This window comes from Aythya marila, assembly GCF_965140915.1.
Source record: "Aythya marila genome assembly, chromosome: 4".
In the NCBI taxonomy this organism is placed as follows: domain Eukaryota; kingdom Metazoa; phylum Chordata; class Aves; order Anseriformes; family Anatidae; genus Aythya; species Aythya marila.
Genome location: NC_139045.1, coordinates 29,452,161 through 29,472,004, shown reverse-complemented (window position 1 = coordinate 29,472,004; position 19,844 = coordinate 29,452,161). Strand labels below are relative to the sequence as shown.

Sequence of the window (19,844 nt, the reverse complement as noted above, 5' to 3'; positions counted from 1 at the left end):
TGCTAAACTTACGTAAAAACAAAGACCAAAAAATCAGGTATATGAAAAAGAATGATAATGTTATCATAAATGAATGGGTTATTTTCCAAAAGGAAGCTCATTTTATAGTTCCCAGTACCTTGAATTCATTGAGACATGATATGTTAACTGTGGTTTTCTTTGTGTCAGCAGTTTCTTGGATGAAACTCTGATAATAGTCAATAACAGATTACATTGCTATATGATAAGCTGCAAATAAAGGTCTTTTAATAAGAACCAAAAAGGTACTAAAATCTGAAACAGAAATTTTTCTTAGTAGTACTGTAGTAAAATAAAAAAAAGCAGGAAATTCTAATCTTTGTGGTTTTACGCATTTGTAAAACATTCTTATTTCCTTTGGAGTCTCCCAAGTTATGCAGGAAAAAGAAACCTAAAAAAGTAAATACTGCCTTCTGTGAAAAAGCTTGGGCAAGCTGCATTATCAGTGATGATTTTATGAGTGTCTGGCAAAAGCCCATGCCACACTGAATCAACAGACTGACTGTGACACTTGTTCTGAAGATCATTGGGCTTGAATGCTATCCAATTAAACATGGCAAACTCCGAAGTCAAGGATGCGTGTTAATAATCAGTCAGCATTTGCCAGACATAAAAATCTAAAGATTTAGCTCAGTTATTTCAGCAGGCGTCAGTAACAAATAAGCAGCCTGTCTACTAGCAAGAACTTGAATGAGGGAGAGGTTCTACATAGCAAGCTTCTTGATAGTTAGAAATGAATAGCAAGACAGGCTAGCCGCTGTGTAATATACATCCTTTACTGATGTCATTAAGGGAGGGGAAAACGTTTTTGTAGCAGCTACAGCTTTAGAATAGCTTCATATACAGAGTCTGTTATAACAATTTGATCTAGATACAACAAAGTCAGATGGATTATTGCAGCAAGAAGTTGGGTTGCTGTGCTATCACTATCTAAATAGTATGTAGGTAGATTTTTTTTCCTGCCAATCTGAGGTACTTCTGTATTTTGATATTGTTATCCAATTCAGATGCTATTCCAAAGCAGTTAGAATAAGTGCAGGCAATTAAATCTTGTGGAGAATTTGTACAAGTGTAACTTTTATCTGCTTTTGATTACATCATGCAGATACCTTCAGTTTTTCCAGCTTTATAAAAATGAAATTAATTGCTCTGTAATACATGCTGGCAAAAGGAAGTTTTCAATTCTGTTATTTTATTGATATTGCTGTGCTGTACTATTCTGGATAGATGGTATTTTTCCCATACAAAATTTAACATGGCCTTTTCTAGGATTTATTTTTTTTCTTTCCATTCCTCTTGAACTTCTTGCACTTTTTTTTTTGTTGTTTCAAGTGGCCTGAATTTGGCACCAGTTGCAAGGCTCCGAACTACTTGGGAAAAGCTTCCAAGCAAGTATGAAAAACTGTTTCAAGATCTACAGGACTTGTTTGATCCATCTAGGAATATGGCAAAATATCGTAATGTCCTTAACAGCCAAAACCTGCAGCCCCCTATTATTCCCTTGTTTCCTGTTATCAAAAAAGACCTTACATTCCTTCATGAAGGTAAAAGCAGAAATACATCATCTTTTACTGGCTAAGGAGAACCAACTTTGCTACATAATAAACAATGTTCTTAATTGTTGTTGATTCTAGGAAATGATTCAAAAGTGGAGGGTTTGGTCAACTTTGAGAAGCTGAGGATGATTGCGAAGGAAATACGCCACGTTGGTCGTATGGCATCTGTTAACATGGATCCTGCTTTAATGTTTAGAACTAGGTAAGTTTGTTGTCTAAGGCAGAGCTTTTCTTAACTGAGGGAAAGCTAGGTGAAAAAGGTGCTTTTCAAATGCCCCTCTGTGTACTTGGAAGAAAAATATATTATTTTCCTATCAGCAGGCCCTCGGTAGTTGTTCAGTGAGCTCCGTATGCACAGAAAGTTTTTCACTTTCATGGTTGGCCTCTACCTCTTTCATGTTGAATTGGATTACTATGAGGATTTTTTTTCTTGTTAACAAATTACCAAGATTGTGTATTGTATATATCAAAGCCAGTTCTAAAATTGGAGAAATCATGGAATTCTGAGTTTATGAATACATACGTATAAATAAATGTTTTATATTATTTCTTAGCTGCTAGTTATTTTATATATATATATAAATAATAATAATAATAATTATAGCTTCCGACACTGCGAGGGAGAGGAAGACACTCCTGAACACATCTATTAGTCTGTTTGAAATGTCCATGTGTGAAAGCCTTATTGCTTTGATTAAATAGAAATGGGACTATATCTGAAATAGTTTAAGCTAGTGTTGTTAGAAAATGTGGAGTGAATGATCTTTGGCTTGATGTTAGACCAGCTTATTGCATATTCTTTTTCTTAATTTGAACTAGAAGAGTTTATAATATCTGACTGCCCAAGTCAAGGCTCTTTTTAATGTTTGTGGGCTTCCAGAACTGCTTGTCCTTGGGTCTGGTCTTTTTCTTTCTGAGCTTATGATCTTTCTCTGTCTCTTAAACCCATGCTTTACTCTTCCTGGCTCTCACTTGCAGGAAGAAGAAGTGGAGGAGTTTGGGGTAAGTGGTTGGAGACAACACACAGCCCTTATCATTTTCTTCCTTTATCATTTGCATTGTTTCCTACTTGCTATCTTTAATTTTCTGGTGCTTTGACATTTTTTCTTTCATTAACCCACTTTTTTTTTTTTTTTTTTTAACTGATGATATGTTTTAGGCCAGGATTGCTTTTGCTTTTGAGGTTAAAACAGAAAAACGGTATTCTCCCCCCACATTTATAATTTCAATTGCCAAAGAAAATGACTTTCACTGAAAGGAAAATTATAGAATTGCAAGTTTGCAACAGCTGAAAAATTGCTGTTGACTTTATTATGCCTAATAAGCACTTAGCACAAGTACAAATGTTAAAACTCACAAATCTGCTAAACTAACTTTTTTTCACACTACAATGTAGCCATCATTTTTACACTTAACAATTCAGGAACAATGCATAGCTTTCATATATACATACATACACGAAAATGTGCATGACTTTTATTTCATCATGAACCAGCTGATTGTTTTATTTACCAAAAAGCTATTTCAATGTATGAAGTTTCAAGGAAGTTTTATTCCATAAAGCTCGGCTACATGTTTTGTATGTGGTCTGATTTTAGAAGTATTTAGGGAGCTTTCAAAACTCCTTCTGTTATATGTATTTAAATATGAATCTCAGCTACAGTCTTCTGTCAGCATTGCCTTGCTGCATGAGCTTTTCCTAATGCTCCAATCTTCTGAGTAACTGGCTTACGTGAGATAACTAGCCTGAATGCTTTTCTCAGTGTGTGAAGTGATACTGCCTAGTTGGAGCAGAACAGGTTAAAATATTTATGTAATTTAAATAGTGCCTGTCACCAAGTAAAAAGATTTCCTGACCCTCATCCTTCTATCTGTTTGACTTACTGGAATGAGGCATGTGAGCTTTGACCACAGACTGACATTCATGCAATCTATTGCATGTTTCATGTTTGTTAAGTGATACTGTGTTTGGACTAAGTCATGCTTTTCCTTTCTTTCTCCCCCATTCCTTTACTCCAGGTCTCTCAGCCAGGGCAGTACAAATGCAGCTGTGCTGGATGTTGCACAAACGGGGGGTCATAAAAAGCGTGTCCGTCGCAGCTCTTTCCTTAATGCTAAAAAACTGTATGAAGATGCTCAGATGGCACGGAAAGTAAAGCAGTATCTCTCAAACTTGGATCTGGAAATGGATGAAGAGAGCCTCCAGACTCTCTCTCTGCAGTGTGAGCCAGCCACCAACACATGTGAGCATTGACATTTGGTATGGGTTGTAAGGATGCTGTTAAATATACTTCTGTTTCTCCTGCAAGGAAATCATTGGGAATGGTAACTAGACAATACTACCATTGAAAATGATGTCTAATTATTGGCAAGTACTAAATCTTAAGGAAATTATCTTATGGATTAACAATATATTAAAATAGCATTTATGTAGGAGACAAGATTTTTGGAATAATGTGATGCTGCAGTGCACAACAGTTCTTTTGATTTGTGTATGTGAAGGATGTGGAGAAGCCAAGTGTTCCTCTACCATTCTGATGTACTTGGGCTATTGGTGTGAATAGGGCTGGTCATCCCAGATGACTTGAATTTGAGAAGGGAAAGGGCATGGCTTCATGTCTAGATATTTCAGAGACATCATGGAGGACTGTACCTGGTGGCAGCTGGAAATCAGTTGTACTTAAATTGAGGGAATACTGTATCTTATGTCCTTGCTTCAGGTTAGCAAAAAAAAAAAAAAAAAAGCTAATTATAATGTGATTATGTACCCTAACTTTATAATAGAAATTATGCTTATCTTAAACAAATTGTCATCCCTATGATAGCTCAGCTTAACTTCTGGTCACATTTTTGATAACTACATCAATAGTCATTGTATAAGTGTTTTATTTTGAGAAAGTTACATATTTTAACATATGTACAATCTTTGATAAAGTATGTATTTTAAATTGAGTTAAATCTCCCCCTCTTTTCCTCCTCTTTGGTTCTCTCAAGATATATCCTACTACATTCATTGATTCAGTATATGAGCACATTTTAATTATTAATTGGAGGGCTTTACACTTCTCGGGTTGAAACTCACACTATATTTGTAGCTCATAGTCATTCTTTGCTTTCTCCTATTTCTTGCGAAGTGCCAAAGAATACAGGGGACAAGCGATCTGGAAAATCCGAAACATCACCGGTGGCTCCCCGGGCAGGAATCCAGCAGAAAGTGCAGCAGCAGCAGCAACATAAAGTAAACCAAGCATTGCAGGTCCCTGCTGTATCTCTTTATCCCTCTCGCAAGAAAGTGCCCGTTAAAGACCTCCCACCATTTGGTAAGTCACACAAAGAAGTGTTTGGTTTGATTTGTTCATGTCAGGGAAGTACTTCTAATCAAATCAGATACAGACATTTATTTCTAGTAGTAGTGCCTGCAAGTTATGCCAGTTTCATGCAATTGTATATATAAAAATTTCTTCTCTGGAAATGGGAAGAAAGAAATCTGCTAGGAAAGCATCCTTCTGATTTAACTTCCAAATCTGTGTTCTAACACATGTAACATGTAAATCATTAAGAACTTCCTACATATCACTTAAATGACTTTTAAAAGCTTTTAATAAATATAAATAGTATAATCAGCCCTTCCATTTCCCTTACATGATGGTAATTTAACAATAAATGAAGTCTGATTTATACCTGGTATTAATTTTACTTGTGCACTGCTTAGACTGTTGGAGAAGAGATTAGAAGCAGCAAAATGGGCAAGAAACAATTCAATCTTCATCTAGTTCTTCTTGATTTTACTGTTAAATTTTAATGTTAAAAGGACTTTGAAGCATTTTTGCTCATGGTGGCAAAGTTTCTGAAAACTGACTGGGTTATGCTGATGAAGGATCTGTAAATTATTGATATTGTGATCCAACAGATCAAAGACAAAATCTGTGGAATGCTTTAAAATAACCTCTACCACAAAAATTTGCAAAACTGTCAGAGAAGCTCCATCTTCACTTTTAAGACTATGCCAGGGAGGGGAAGAGAAAGATAGTTGTTGCCTCAAAAAAGCAATTCTTTATGTCCTAGATCTTTACATCATACATCATCTTCAGGATGTTGTTACTCTTTAGTTTGCCAAAATAAGCTGGTGCAGAAATAGTTCTCTAAAGGGAGAAAGACAACTGCAGGATGGCCTTGTTTTGTAAGCCTAATCTTATTAATCTTTCTGGCTTTCTTTGCCCTTCTAGACTGCTTTGTGAATGGAAAAAATTGTACTATGTAAACCTTGACTAACCAGTGAGATTTGAGGGTCCTGTGCGTTCTCACCATTTTAGTTCAAGTTTGCCAGTAACCACTACAATATGTATTCCTGATTTGTAGATCGTATAAGCATTGCATTGTGAAATACCAACTCTGGATTATGTTTTCTGCCATAAAATATTTATTTTAGTTGGCTAAAATGAAACACGGATTTCACTAAAATGCAAAAATAAAGCACTATATTTGAGCAGGAGTAGGCTTAAAATTTGTTTCATTTAAACTGGTGTCAAAAACTCACAAATAATCAAAGGGGGAGGAGGAGAGGGGAAAGAATGTTTTTTTTCCTATATGGTGTTCCCTCTATAAATGCATTGTGAAATGGGAAGATGTATTTATATTGGACTTAACATCTGCCTACATTCATTCTTAAAGGCATTAACTCCCCCCAAGCTTTAAAGAAAATTCTTTCATTATCTGAAGAAGGAAGTCTAGACCGTCACAAGAAACAATCTGAAGACACAATATCAAGTGCATCTTCACAGCTGTCTTCTCCTCCCACCTCACCCCAGAGTTCTCCAAGGAAAGGTACTAGGCATGCAACATTTCTCATTCTGTTTCCTGAAGGTTATAGACTTTGGAAATTCCTGGGAGAGGATTTTTATGGTCAGGATGAATTACTAGTGCTCCTACTTACGTTACATGTGGTTAGCAAGAGAGGAGGAGGTAGTACACCAGTGTAATAACTGGAAGTCCTACCCGTTAGCAGGAAAGAAAGCCTGAACTGATACAGGGTGGTGATGCATTAGGTCACTTTACAGCTGCTTCTGACAAAAATATTCCAATCATCAGTGTCTTCTGCCAGTAAAATGCAAGTCGCTGTATCAAGATACTAACATTAATTGAGTTCATTAACCTATTAAACGAATTATTTATTGTGTCATGCATCTAGATGGGGTGTAACCTATGGATGACAAGCAGGCTTCAGATATTTGGGATATGAATGACTAATAAATAACATTTTACAAGCAGCATAACTAATTATTCAAACAATGTGTATTTGTACCTGAGGAATGGTATTGCACATTGGAACTTTCTTGACTGAGTTCAGTTTTAATGATTTCACAAAATTATTTAAAAAATGAATTAAGGATGTTCAAAAAGGTTTTTTTTTTTTGGTTTTGTTGTTTTTTTTTTTTTGTTTTTGTTTTAGCCTGTTTGCTATTTCATTTTGCTTGTTCTGATAGTAAATCGAAGAAACAGATTTTTTTTTTGTTTAAGCAAAAGTCAGTTGGGAAGTATCATAGCCTAGCTGTATTGCAGACAACTTCTAGTTTATTTTCTTTTCAGAAAATCATTAACGTTGCGTTTAAGTTATATAATACTTTATGTTAAAATACATATATTGGGATTCAGTCTCCATAATAGAAGTTCAGACTGCTAAAGAGATGAGTGTTTTGGAGACTTTCCTGTAGCAATAACTTTTCACAAACTGCACAGGGTTGATAGGGATTGGAACCTTGTATACCACTTTCTTATCAAGTGGATAGTTAAACCCTTTACTTAACCTAGTTTGTGGTAGCACTTGTCAGCTGAGACCCTCTGGTTCCAGACTAATGAATTTAACCAGTTCCTTCTCTCTTCTTGGAATTGAGAGCAGTAACAACTAACAAGTCACCATAGACCTCTGGGATAGGTCCAATTGGATAAGACCTGAGATCTAAAAAGGGGAGAGATTAATATGGGAAGAAAATACAAATAAATACCTATCCCGAGTCTCTATTGAAGTTATCTTTACTAAGGTCAGATGGAGGAGGATGTTATGTAGAGGAGAGTTAGGTTATCATCTTCAGTCCTTGTCTCAGCATGATTTCTCTCAAATGATTTATCAGCAAAGAATGAATTTAGATAACTTTGGTCAGTCCTTGTGCATTTCTTGAAAAAGGAATTGGGATTGTGTCTGTGGCTCATAGTGAGAGAAGATATTTTATTGTTCAAAAAAAGAAAATCATAATGGTGATTTTAAATTTAAATAAAAAAAAAATCCTTAGCTAGGTGGTGACATGAACAAAATGGAATGTTCTTTCAGAAAATCTGGCAGCAGTAATTCTGTATTCTCAGTGAGTGTGAATTGGGATAGATTACTTGAAGTCATCTTGACAGTCAGTATAGACTAAAAGCAAAAATTGAGAACTGCAGTTGCTTGTAGATGTGTGTTGCTTAATGATGTTTAACTTTTAAGAGCATTCAGCACAATTTTTTCCAACACTAAAAAAACAGCTGAATTTGCCCGTGTGACATTCCATAATTTGCAGATTTTATTGCAGTTTGGTTGTGTTAATGCTACCTCCAAATTATGGTGTAATTCTGTTAATACATGATTATTGTCTTTTGGAATATTATTCGTTAGCCAAGTACCGCAAAGAAAACTTGAAAACCCTGAATTATTATTACTTTCTTAAATTTAATTGAAACAATACTTCAGCCACGGTACGTAATAAGCAGTCAGCCCAGGCATCTATGCTTCATGTTATATCTGTTGTTCATCTCTGAATTGTAGTGTTGGAGAACATGTATGTAGTCTTCTGGATTACATTTAAGCGTTAATATTGTCCAGTGAACTTCTTCTGGTCCAGTCTTGGTGGCAGTGTTTAAATACAGGCTGTTTTTTCATCAGAAGTAAGATTTCATGATGTAGGAGCACAAATGTAATGCATTTGAAAATATTTTTGGGGAGAAAAGTAGAGAGTAGAAGGTGAGTAGCTGGTTTCTAAATGAGTAATTCCTATTTCCACAGTCTTATACCTCTTGTTAAGAAATAGAGCATACAATGTTATAAAGTTAGGCTGCTTGTTTTTTTGTCTCTTGCAGTGCTGCTTCTGTAAATAAAATGTTATCATACATCTGATTTACTACTGCTACTGTAGTAAATATTGCCAGCTGCCTGGGGATAGCTGAGCAGGCTTCTAAGAGTCTGATTAACGTCATGTTCCCTTTGCAGGCTATACTTTGGCTCCCAGTGGCACAGTGGATAACTTTTCAGATTCTGGTCACAGCGAAATTTCTTCTAGATCCAGTATTGTCAGCAATTCCTCTTTTGACTCCATGCCAGTCTCCCTGCATGATGAGAGGAGACAAAGGCATTCTGTCAGCATTGTGGAGACAAATCTTGGTGTGGGAAGGATTGATAGAAGGATCATGATTGAACCAGATCAATACAGCTTAGGGTACGAACTTTATTCTTACTTTCGTTATACTTGCATATAGTGTGTGCGTGGCGTTTTTGTCTATATGTCTCTCTCAAATATTCTTTTCTAACCTGCTCTTAAATCCTGCTATTTAAATGCTGAATCTTTTGATAATGCTATATTTTCTGACAAGAAAATGTTTTGCCCTCCTGAGCCTATTATGAGGTCTACAGCAGTAAGACCTAACTTGCAGTAGACCTTATCTGAGCATTTAGTATTGCTGCAGACTGTCTTCTCTTTGTGGCAGACTGGTATTCTAATCTGTTTTTTTTTTTTTAGGTGAAGAATTACCTGAATTAGATGACAAATTATTGATACAATTATTCAGGGCCCAAGCTGAGAAGAGAAATAGTTAGTAATAGCAAGTCTGTTTTATAGAAAAGTGCAGATTTTCTAACTCAAACATTTTACCCTAAATCTCTCTACTAGTCAACAATAATTGGAAGCTAAAATTCACACTAGGCTGCTGGTTTTCTAGGTAATTAACTTCTGTAATGGTGGGTAAACTAGTGCTGTGAGGAGTTCTCTGAATCTCTGTGTGTAAGTCTTGGTCTGAAAATAATTGGAGCTCTGGCTCTGGTTTAGTCACCAGTTGTTTTTCTGAGCTGTTATTTGGAAGCTTCAGTTCTCTGAATGGTTTCGGGGCTTTTAGTCCTGTGGGGTCTGTGGAAGGCAGGCCTGTTCCAAAACGGGCATACTTCAGCTCTGGGAATCCCAGGCTATGCAAGCTCTTTAATCAGAGGTCTTAAATATTTGGAAGACCAGGATCCCAGTCTGTGTTGCAAGCTGCCCTGGAACCACAAATCCCAGAAGCCCTGATCGCTGCTAAACAAAGCTGACACTTCGTCAGTTTTGCAGCTGCTGTGCAAGTTAGTAGTGTCAGGCTTACTCCATCACTGAAAGGCTACGGAGAGCATACTTGTTCTAGGAAGTAACATGTTTCCAAAACTAATGCTAAAATAAATTTCCTTTGCAAGAAATACTGTAAAGTTGGCATTCAGAGTTTCCTAAGCAGTAAAGGATGTGAAAAGCAGAAGCCTAAACCTGAACTGCAGCCACCTACTGCTAAGGCTCAGTTTCTGACTTATGATCCTTTGCTTTGCTTGTCTGGAAAAGCACTAGGAACCTATCTATCAGTGCTGTTTGCTTGCCTTTAAAGGGCTGCTGCAAAGTTAAGATTTTACCTTTTGAAATGGCTTCAGTGAAGCACTGAAGTTTCATCAGGATAGCTGTCCAGTAATTCTTCTTTTTGGTTTTATTAAGGATGAGCTTGAAGGGAAAGTTTTCTATGCTTTGAATTAGTCTTTAAAGCAAATAGAATGTAAATTGCATCAAAACCTCCAATATGCTTGCTTTTTTGTTGATTGTCAGATTCTTTGTGTTTTGCAAGTGAGCTTCACTTTCAACACTGGATTTTTTTCTCTTCAATGTACACCTAGCTCTTTTGCACCACTGCCAGAGAACAGAGGCCTGTATGCTGGAGCAACTGTGCTGTCTTCTCCTAGTACAGAAGAACTGTCACAGGATCAGGGGGACAGAGCTTCGCTCGATGCAGCTGACAGTGGCCGTGGTAGCTGGACTTCTTGCTCTAGTGGTTCTCATGACAACATACAAACAATACAGCACCAGAGAAGCTGGGAGACGCTGCCTTTTGGACATGCTCATTTTGATAATTCAGGCGATGGGGCAGGACTCTGGGCCTCAGGCAGTCATATGGACCAACTGATGTTCCCCGATCATGGCACAAAGTATGGCAGGCAAAGTCAAGGTAGGGAGGGCCTTGATCAAGCACAGTCCAGAGCAAGCTGGGCATCCTCAACAGGCTACTGGGGAGAGGACTCAGAAGGTGACACAGGTACCATAAAGCGGAGGGGTGGGAAGGATGTTTCCATTGAAGCTGAAACCAGTAGCATAACGTCTGTACCAGCAGAGGAGTCAAAACCAACTCCCATGCCCACACACATACCGGCATCATCAAGCAGTACAAAGGGGCTTATTGGTAAGTTCATTTTTGTTTGCCATGAATTACTTTAATTCATTTGCCTACAGTACTTGTTTCTATTGTTCTAAAACTATTTTTCTATTGTCTGGTGTGATTGTAAAGCAAAACTAAACATTTTGTAGTTTCTCTCAAATTTTGCCCTTTAACTGTGCTTTTATTGCTGGAGAAAATATCACTTATTGTTAATTCTCAGTTTTTGCAGCTCTTTTGTGTTTCAAAAGAGCCTGCCATACATCAAAAAAACTAGCTCAACTGCTGGACAGTGTTTTGAGAAAGTTGATATATTTAGGTGTCTGTTCTGAAATGAGAATTACGCTTTGCAGTAAGGCTCTGTATTCTATATTTAGGTATCTATAAATGTGGCCTGATTTATATTTTTAGAAGTGTTTTCCTTTATACATTTGTATGACTTGTCTGATGATTCCTGACTTCTGAATGTTCCTTACTTCTGAAAACGGGGTCACTTTGTGCTTAAATACCAGCTGAGATGTTTCTTTAGGCTGATGAAACTTAAGAGGTTCCAAAGAAATTAGAGCTGAAATGCATTTATAGTCATTCAACAAAGTAAAGATCAGATAAGGTATAAATTAATATAAAGGGGGCTTTGGCAAAGTTTCACATTTTTCTCATATTGTTCCTTCTACACATCTCAGATATCCTTGGGCCATCTGAGACCTCTGCAGGGTTTGTTTGGTTTTTTGTTTTTTGTTTTTTTTTGCTTTTTCATTCCTTTCCTTCCTCTTTGCTGTGGGTGCCTTTCCTCACCTTAATACGAAGAACGATCTAAAAGCCATTTTACCACGACACAGATGAAAAAGTCTGCCAGATTAAGGTCACGCTGAGACCATTGTGATAAACTGCTTTTCCATTTTCAGCCAAAGTATATTGCTTAGCAATGGCCCATTGCCTCTAAGCTTGGGTGCAGATCTGAATCCCTGAACTATGAAGAGAAGGAAGCTCTTCAGTTCAGTACTTGAGGTTCTGATTTGTGCCAGTCTCTAATTTTACTCTTTGATGCACTTGGTTTCCACCAGAATGTGGAACAAGCATGCTTCCAAATTTGCCTCTTGAGGCAGTGCTTAGCAGTACATTTTTAGACTTCAGAGAATGTGAAAGTGATCTGAAAATGGCAGCTGCATGCTTCCATGCACTTCAGTACTATTCACTATCTTGCAAATGTTGCTCTGGGTATCACTGATCTCTTGCTATACTTCAACAGATATTTTTTTTTCCTACAGAATTTCTGCTGTATCAAAATTATTTTTCAGAAATCCCTTTGAATAAAATTTCTCAGAATTTTTTCATGTTACTCTGCTTGGTTAAAAGAATTTGTCCAAGAAATATATTTGGATTCCATTTGGATGTCCATTTGTTTTTGCTAATTGCAAGGCATTTATCTGTAAAATCCCACCAGCCCGATAGCACCAGTCAGTTTTAAGTTTGTAGTGCCTGTTCAGTCAATTTCATACTGCATAATGCAGGGTGATATTGTCCTCATCAGTTGTGCAAGAATATAGGATGTGACAAGCCAGGGAAAGTGAATTTGCTGTGCTAGAGGTTTTTTTCTGCAGTGTTTGCCTTTGTAATGGAAGTTAAGTTAAGTTAAAGAGCTAGACCCTCTAAAAGTGTTAAGAATTAAAGTCCAAATTAATTACTTTAAATATGTAATTCCAAAATACAGAGTCATAAAAAGCAATGTCTATCTGCTCTGTTCCTAAAGGTGTTTAAAATTCTTAACCTCTCTTTCTTCCCTTGAAATTCTTTGCAAGAGTGAACTTCTAAGCATGTCCAGAGTTAAGTCTTATTCAGGTAAACTTAAGCCCCAGGGAGATCCGCACGCTAATTGATGGTCTCCTCTTCTCCTGTGCAAAATGTAATACAATCATTGTTCTTATGGGAATGCTCTGATGGTTTAATTTTGCAGAGATTACAACCATATGAACAGTGGACAGTGAAAGCATGAGAAGGACATCCATTTCTGTTATCTCTTGAAAATGTAGCTTATGTCTCATTTAGGAAGATTTTTATGATAAAATAATGTCAGGTCCTTGTCCCTTTTTTTTTTTTTTTTTTTTTTTCCTTCCCTGCAAGATGCTAAAAACAAGACATTTAGGGACAAAGCCAATCTTCAGGATCAATATAGTAGTGCATTTGGGGAGCTGCCTGTGTTCCTGATGGCTGCCACTTGTGTGGACTCCTGGAGTTGTTTACATCACTGGTCTCTGTGATCAGTTGATGTAATTGGTGGGACAGCTTCAGCTACCAAGTTTAAACAAACTCCTCTTGTAATTTGGTGAATTTTATTGAACTAATACTTCACTACTGGAAGGATATCTATATCCTGTGTATGTTGTATATTCTATGCTTTCTTGTGTGGTTTACTTCTCAAGATCTCATTATCTATTGTAGAGTATTTGACTTTTATCCTTCTTACAGATTTTTTTTTCTGGGAACTTGAGTTTGCTGCTGTTTAATTCTCACTGTTTATTTTTCTTTATTTTAAGAGATAATAAGAAAACTGCTTAATGTTTGCTCTTTTTTCTTTTTTTTTTCTGCAGCACGAAAAGAGGGTCGGTATCGGGAACCACCTCCAACTCCTCCTGGTTATGTAGGAATACCTATTGCTGAGTTTGCAGAAGGTGTTTCCCATCCAACCAGAAAGCCTCCAGATTACAACATAGCACTTCAGAGGTCTAGAATGGTGGCACGGACATGTGAGACCCATGGGACATCAGCTCAACAGCAGCAGTCGCATGGCCATTCAACTAGCAGGCCTGTGAACAAACCTCAGTGGCACAAACCAAATGAGTCAGATCCACGTCTTGCTCACTATCAGTCTCAAGGGTTTTCTGCAGAGGAAGATGGTAAATTTTTAATTGTTAGATTTTGAATATGCTGCATGCAGAAATGTTCAGTCTTTTCACAGACACAATGCAGATTACACAGTAGAAATTCTTGCCATAATTCGAGCTCTTCCATCTTTCAAACCTTGCTGTTTGTTTACTTTTGGAAGGGGTGAAAATGAGTTCATCTAAAACGTTTAAAATTTGGAATGTAGGTCCACCTGAATCTTCTTGGACAGCCTAGCAGTTGACTTAGACAACTTCTCTGGAGGCGCCTATGTTCCAGGTAAAATCCTGGTTGCCATAAAAATACATAATGCTTGGCGCTAGCCGTGCATTTAATAGTCAAAAGACTTATTCTGGTCTACAGAAATACTTGCCCCAGAGACTGTCCTTGGTCAGGTTTAGATGGATGGTCACTCAGCACACTAGCTGAAACTCTTACAGTTGTGGACACTTGGTATTCCACACCAATTGCTACACATAACCAGCCCACTATGATTTTGCTATCTCGCTTGCCAAAGTGTGTTTGTATCTTTATGCTTTAGCTTGGCTATGGCGGTACAAAGGCTCTGCAGACATAATCTTTCTGTTTTTCTGTGGAGTGCAAGTGTAGCTGGATTACATCTTCAGAGCTAGATGCTCACAATTTAGGCAGGGTAGTGCCCAAATGACGTGTCCGAATCTTTGATGCTTCGTTTTGCTTAATGGTAGAAAGGCTAACCTTCCCCTTCCCTCCCTAACTGCTTAGATACTAAATCTTTATGTGCAGGATGAACTCTGCAATTGAGCATGATGAAAAAGATGAGGCTGCTTTAACAGAACTACCTCAAACTTTAAGAATTCCCATGGTAGTTTGGGAATTTTAATCTTTTTTATCAGTAACAACTAAAGCTGTGCTCAATTTTTATGCAATCTTAATTTAAATAAATCAGTAGAAAATAGTAACTTCTGGCAGATATTTCCAGGGAAAAAAGTAAGAACAGCTTTATGAAGCTGTTAGATATCTAGGGGTAGCTGTTGTGTTCTCAGGCTGAGGAACTGCACCTAGCTCAGAGCGATTGTCTTATTTTTTTTGAGAACAGAATTTCAAAGAGGTACTTTTCATGAGACCTGAAATGTAAAGTTATTTAGATTTGTTTTTACATATATACCTAAATGAAAGGAATGGAAAGCACGTGAACATAGTACAGGTTGTTTCATTCAGTAGCAGTCTTGTTCTGCGTGAACTAAATGATATTTTCCCCTATCCTATTGTGTTTGCAGAAGATGAGCAAGTCTCTGCTGTGTAAGACTTGGGGCTTTTCTGGATCCAGAGTGAGCCACCTTAAAGGAGAGCACAAGAAGACGTCCCTAGAATAGGAGCCTTGGAACTATAGTTAAAGGATGGTGGACCTGTTTGCCTCCTTCCCTGCCTTAAAGCAGCATGGGGCTTCTTCCTCCGCCCCTCCCCTCTGTCCCCCCTCCCCTTGCATGTGAAATACTGTGAAGAAATCGCCCTGGCACTTTTCAAACTGTGTTGCTTGAAATGCACAGTGCAGCAATCTCCAAGCTACCACTGTCGCTGTCTGCCACATCACACAGTATCATTCCAAATTCCAAGATCATCACATCAGGATGATAACTCTGGCTGCACTTCCCAATGCCTGGAAGGGTTTTTAAATCTTCCTTTTCAATTTTAATCACAACCCTAGCACTTAGTCTCGTTGGGATAACGGGATGAGCTAGTTGTCGATTTACATTTGGCCTTTAACCTACAAAGAGAAAATGCATTGAAATCCTTCAAGGAGGCAGTGCTTATTTGCTTGTTTACAATGCCTTTGTTACAATTTTGTATGTTTGTGTTCTGAGATCAAATACTGCGTCTGCATAGTAACTACAGTATTATTTCGTACTTGTAAGTAGGGTTGCCAGCCTGAGCTCCCGGACAGGATATTGCTATCACGTGGCTGAGCAGGGCAGAAGGGAAGGCAGAGGTTGCAGGACACGGCCTTTCCCAACCATCTCGCTTCACCCATAGCGTGCCCCACCCTGGGACCTCCAAAATGTGTGCCTGTTAGCAGGAACGGCACCAGCAGCCGGGTCTAGTGTCAGTGCAGCACCGCGTGCGTGCACCTACCTACCCAGTGAAGGACCAGAGGACGCTGTGTCTCCCATACCTGTGCCTTGTGGAATACAGGACGGCATGATCTAAACAGCGTCCCATTTTAACGAGACAGACGGCAACCCCACCTTTAAGTTATATATTATTTTTATTTTATTTTATTTTTTTTTTTTTTACTATATAGTAGTTATATTGAAAGAGAAATTAACTGGATAACATTGCAGTGAAGGCAAGCTGGGATGTCACAGCTCCTGTCAGCTGTTAATACTGATTTAATAACCTCCACCTTGACTTTGGCATTAGGGGATAAACAAGCCTTTAAGTAAAGAAAAATAACCTGTTTAGATATGTCAGCCTTTGCAATGCAGAAGTAGTCACAACTGTTAATGGCTTCGTGGAACACTGCATGTGTAGAGAAGGCCAATGTGTAGCAACCACCTGCTCACAGCTGCTATTAACCCTATAATGACTGAAATGACCCTCCCCTCTATTTTTGTGTTGTTTTTGCACAGACTCCGGAGAAGTGAAGGCTGCCAATCCGAGTAGTACTCAAATGTGAGGAACTGCTGGTCTTGGATTTTTTTTTCCATTGAACTCAGCTGATCATATTGATCAGTAGATAAACGTAAATAGCTTCAACTTTTAAAGATCAAATTGCAGTGTTTTTTCACTGTATCAAGCAAATGTCAGTGCTTTATTTAATTCTCTCTCCTGTAATCATAGCTTTTGTCTATTTGCTTATATATCACATTGTCAATTATGCATTTGTAATTTTACATGTAATATGCATTATTTGCCAGTTTTATTCTCAAGGCTATGGACCTCATGTGCATATAGAAATACAGAATCCTAGCTCTATCACAAGTTGCACAAATGTTATATAAGCATTAAGTAATTGTAGACCATAGGACTGCTAATCTCAGTTCGCTCTGTGATGTCAAGTGCAGAATGTACAATTTACTGGTGATTTCCTCATACTTTTGATACTACTTGTACCTGTATGTCTTTTAGAAAGACATTGGTGGAGTCTGTATCCCTTTTGTATTTTTAATACAATAATTGTACATATTGGTTATATTTTTGTTGAAAATGGTAGAAATGTACTATGTTTATGCTTCTACATCCAGTTTGTATGAAGCTGGAAAATAAATAAATATAACATTAATGAAGTCCATATTGATTCTTATGCATTTTACATGTTCCACATACTTGAACAAATTTATGAAAAAATTTTACTTCTCTGTGTATTAATATTAAAGGGACATTGCCAAGCGATGTGGGCAAACTATTGGTGTGGAGTTTTTCTTCATGTAGTTACGCTGCTGTTGGTATGTGTACTGCTGAATGAGAGTGAGTGATACGTTGTGTGTCCCCACCAGAAACATTTGAGAAGCTGAAAGGAGGAGTTCCTAGAGCAATGGCCCTACGTACGCATAGCATGTAAACAGTTTTAAAGGCAGGATCGTGTTGATTTGGCATTCTGTATGGTGTGAAAGTAAAGAACGCATGTTGTAAAATGTGGGTAGGGAGAAGTATGGAAAATGATCCCTTTCAGTTTTTACTGAATCACAGAATCACAGAATTTCTAGGTTGGAAGAGACCTCAAGATCATCGAGTCCAACCTCTGACCTAACGCTAACAGTCCCCACTCAACCATATCCCTAAGCTCTACATCTAAACGTCTTTTGAAGACTTCCAGGGATGGTGACTCCACCACTTCCCTGGGCAGCCTGTTCCAATGCCTCACAACCCTTTCAGTAAAGAAGTTCTTCCTAACATCTAACCTAAAACTCCCCTGGCTCAACTTAAGCCCATTCCCCCTCGTCCTGTCACCAGGCACGTGGGAGAACAGGCCAATCCCCACCTCGCTACAGCCTCCCTTGAGGTACCTAAAAAGAGCGATAAGGTCGCCCCTGAGCCTCCTTTTCTCCAGGCTGAACAAGCCCAGCTCCCTCAGCCGCTCCTCGTAGGACTTGTTCTCCAGGCCCCTCACCAGCTTCGTCGCCCTTCTCTGCACCCGCTCAAGCACCTCGATGTCCTTCTTGTAGCGAGGGGCCCAAAACTGAACACAGTACTCGAGGTGCGGCCTCACCAGAGCTGAGTACAGGGGGACGATGAAAAAAAGGTATTTCAAGTAATAAAGGTCACCCAGTAGTCTCCCCAGTAATAAAAGTTCATGTTAAACTCAATTCAATGTTAAATCTGTAGTTTTTGTTGTTGTTGTTTTCTCAGATGTTAGATTGTTTTATTATTTTCAGTAGTATAGGAGACTGGTTTAAAATGTCACTGCTAAAGCCTTTATCAGCTATATCTCACTTAACTTTAAAATGTTTGACAGGCATTGTTTCCAAGTTTTAAAATAATTTACTGGGGGGAAAAAAGATTTATATACAATAAACACATTTTTAGATAGTAAAAAATATCCTCTGTATAGATTTTAATTGCTTATAACATTACTCTAGAAATGTTCCACACTTAAAGCAATGATAAGCTAGTTAAAAAGGATTGAGAGATATAGGACTCGTGCAAATATTCTCTTTTCATCACTGGAATCTCTCATGCTGTAAGGGGAAGTTACAGAGTATTAGCTTTGTGTGGTGTGCATGGATGGAAGTAATCTCAGCTACTCTGTGGTTAATGCTTATTGGGTAAATTTCAATGATCTAGAGAAATGTTGTTGGTTATGACATTAATAGAAAGAAAGTACATTTTCACGTGTTTTATCTGCAAGTTTTGCCTTTGGTAATACTAAAGGTGCATTGTTAGGGAAATAATTCTTATCAGTTTTGAGGTATGTGAACTGTTTGCGTGTGTCAACTTTTTTCTGGGCACTTTGTGTAACTTTGAATTAGGCAGCATTCCCTCTCCTCCTGCTTATGCCTGCCTTCTGTAATGCATACTGTTTCATAATACTGTAATTCATCCTGTGTTTAGAACACATTATGTATAGACAGCCTCAACACTCGTCCAATCACGTGGCTTAATTCACTGTGGACTGGGAGATGAAGAGTGCTTACCACAGAAACCAATTCAGTAGAGGCGAAGGTATGATTTATGAGATAGATTTTATAGTTGTTCAAGAGCATTCACTCTGAATTTTGTACTTGACTGTGTGGATGCAGGAAGATGTGGAAAAGTGTACCACTGATGGCTAGGACTTGGTATTATATTAAGAAATTGCAAAAGACCCAAATCTGAGAAAAATGTTCTGTCTGCAGAAGTGTCATTCAGTATCTGTACCTTTTTATAACTTTTAACTGAAACTTGTTGAGGTAAAGGCTACATCTTTATGCTGTACATTAAACACTGGAGTCAGCTGTAAATGTCACAAAAGCTGAGGTATTACATGTACTTCTTCACTGGACTAACCGTAGGCACCTGAAGTATGATCGCTTTATTTTTATAAATCTGGGCCTAAAGTACTGGGTACACCTAAAGTACAGAGCGCTTTCTATTTAATAATAATGCATTTTAAAAAATGATAACGCTTTGTTTGCTTCAAAAGAGGTGGGAAATGAAGCAAGTTCAAGACTTCCTGTCTCATGGACTGTACAATACTTGAGATAAAATCAGCTCTGGGAAATGCAAGTAATTACAAGTATTTGATACTTCTGTATTACCTGATACATGATGAAACCTCAAGAAGACTTCTGTGGACAAAGCTTGTGTAGTACCACCAGCCACTTTAGCATCCATTAAATGACACAGATCTACTGTGGAAAATATGAATATTGTTAAAAATACTCTTAAAATTGAGCCACTCAGGAGAAAGCAGCCATCTGAGATGATCAGTGTATTTTGGCCACCTATCCTTAGGTCATCCTTTGAGTAAGTTCT

The 19,844-nt window shown here is 37.8% G+C and overlaps 1 protein-coding gene across 5 annotated transcripts in view; it reads left to right on the top strand.

Annotated features, from left to right (window-relative positions):
* RAPGEF2 (Rap guanine nucleotide exchange factor 2) overlaps positions 1-17,286 on the top strand; it is a 181,444-nt gene extending 164,158 nt beyond the window's left edge. For 3 of the 5 annotated variants that reach the window (XM_082759345.1, XM_082759342.1, XM_082759346.1), the window contains 10 exons: positions 1,351-1,562; positions 1,653-1,776; positions 2,553-2,576; positions 3,594-3,817; positions 4,709-4,894; positions 6,246-6,398; positions 8,812-9,037; positions 10,498-11,057; positions 13,619-13,924; positions 16,520-17,286. In XM_082759345.1, the coding sequence (XP_082615471.1) occupies positions 1,351-1,562; positions 1,653-1,776; positions 2,553-2,576; positions 3,594-3,817; positions 4,709-4,894; positions 6,246-6,398; positions 8,812-9,037; positions 10,498-11,057; positions 13,619-13,924; positions 16,520-16,566 (2,062 nt within the window). In that variant the 3' untranslated portion in view covers positions 16,567-17,286. Of the gene's footprint in view, positions 1-1,350; positions 1,563-1,652; positions 1,777-2,552; positions 2,577-3,593; positions 3,818-4,708; positions 4,895-6,245; positions 6,399-8,811; positions 9,038-10,497; positions 11,058-13,618; positions 13,925-15,169 lie in introns of all 5 variants that reach the window. The other 2 variants (XM_082759343.1, XM_082759344.1) reach the window with 2 other exon arrangements.
* Positions 17,287-19,844: the final 2,558 nt, after the last annotated feature.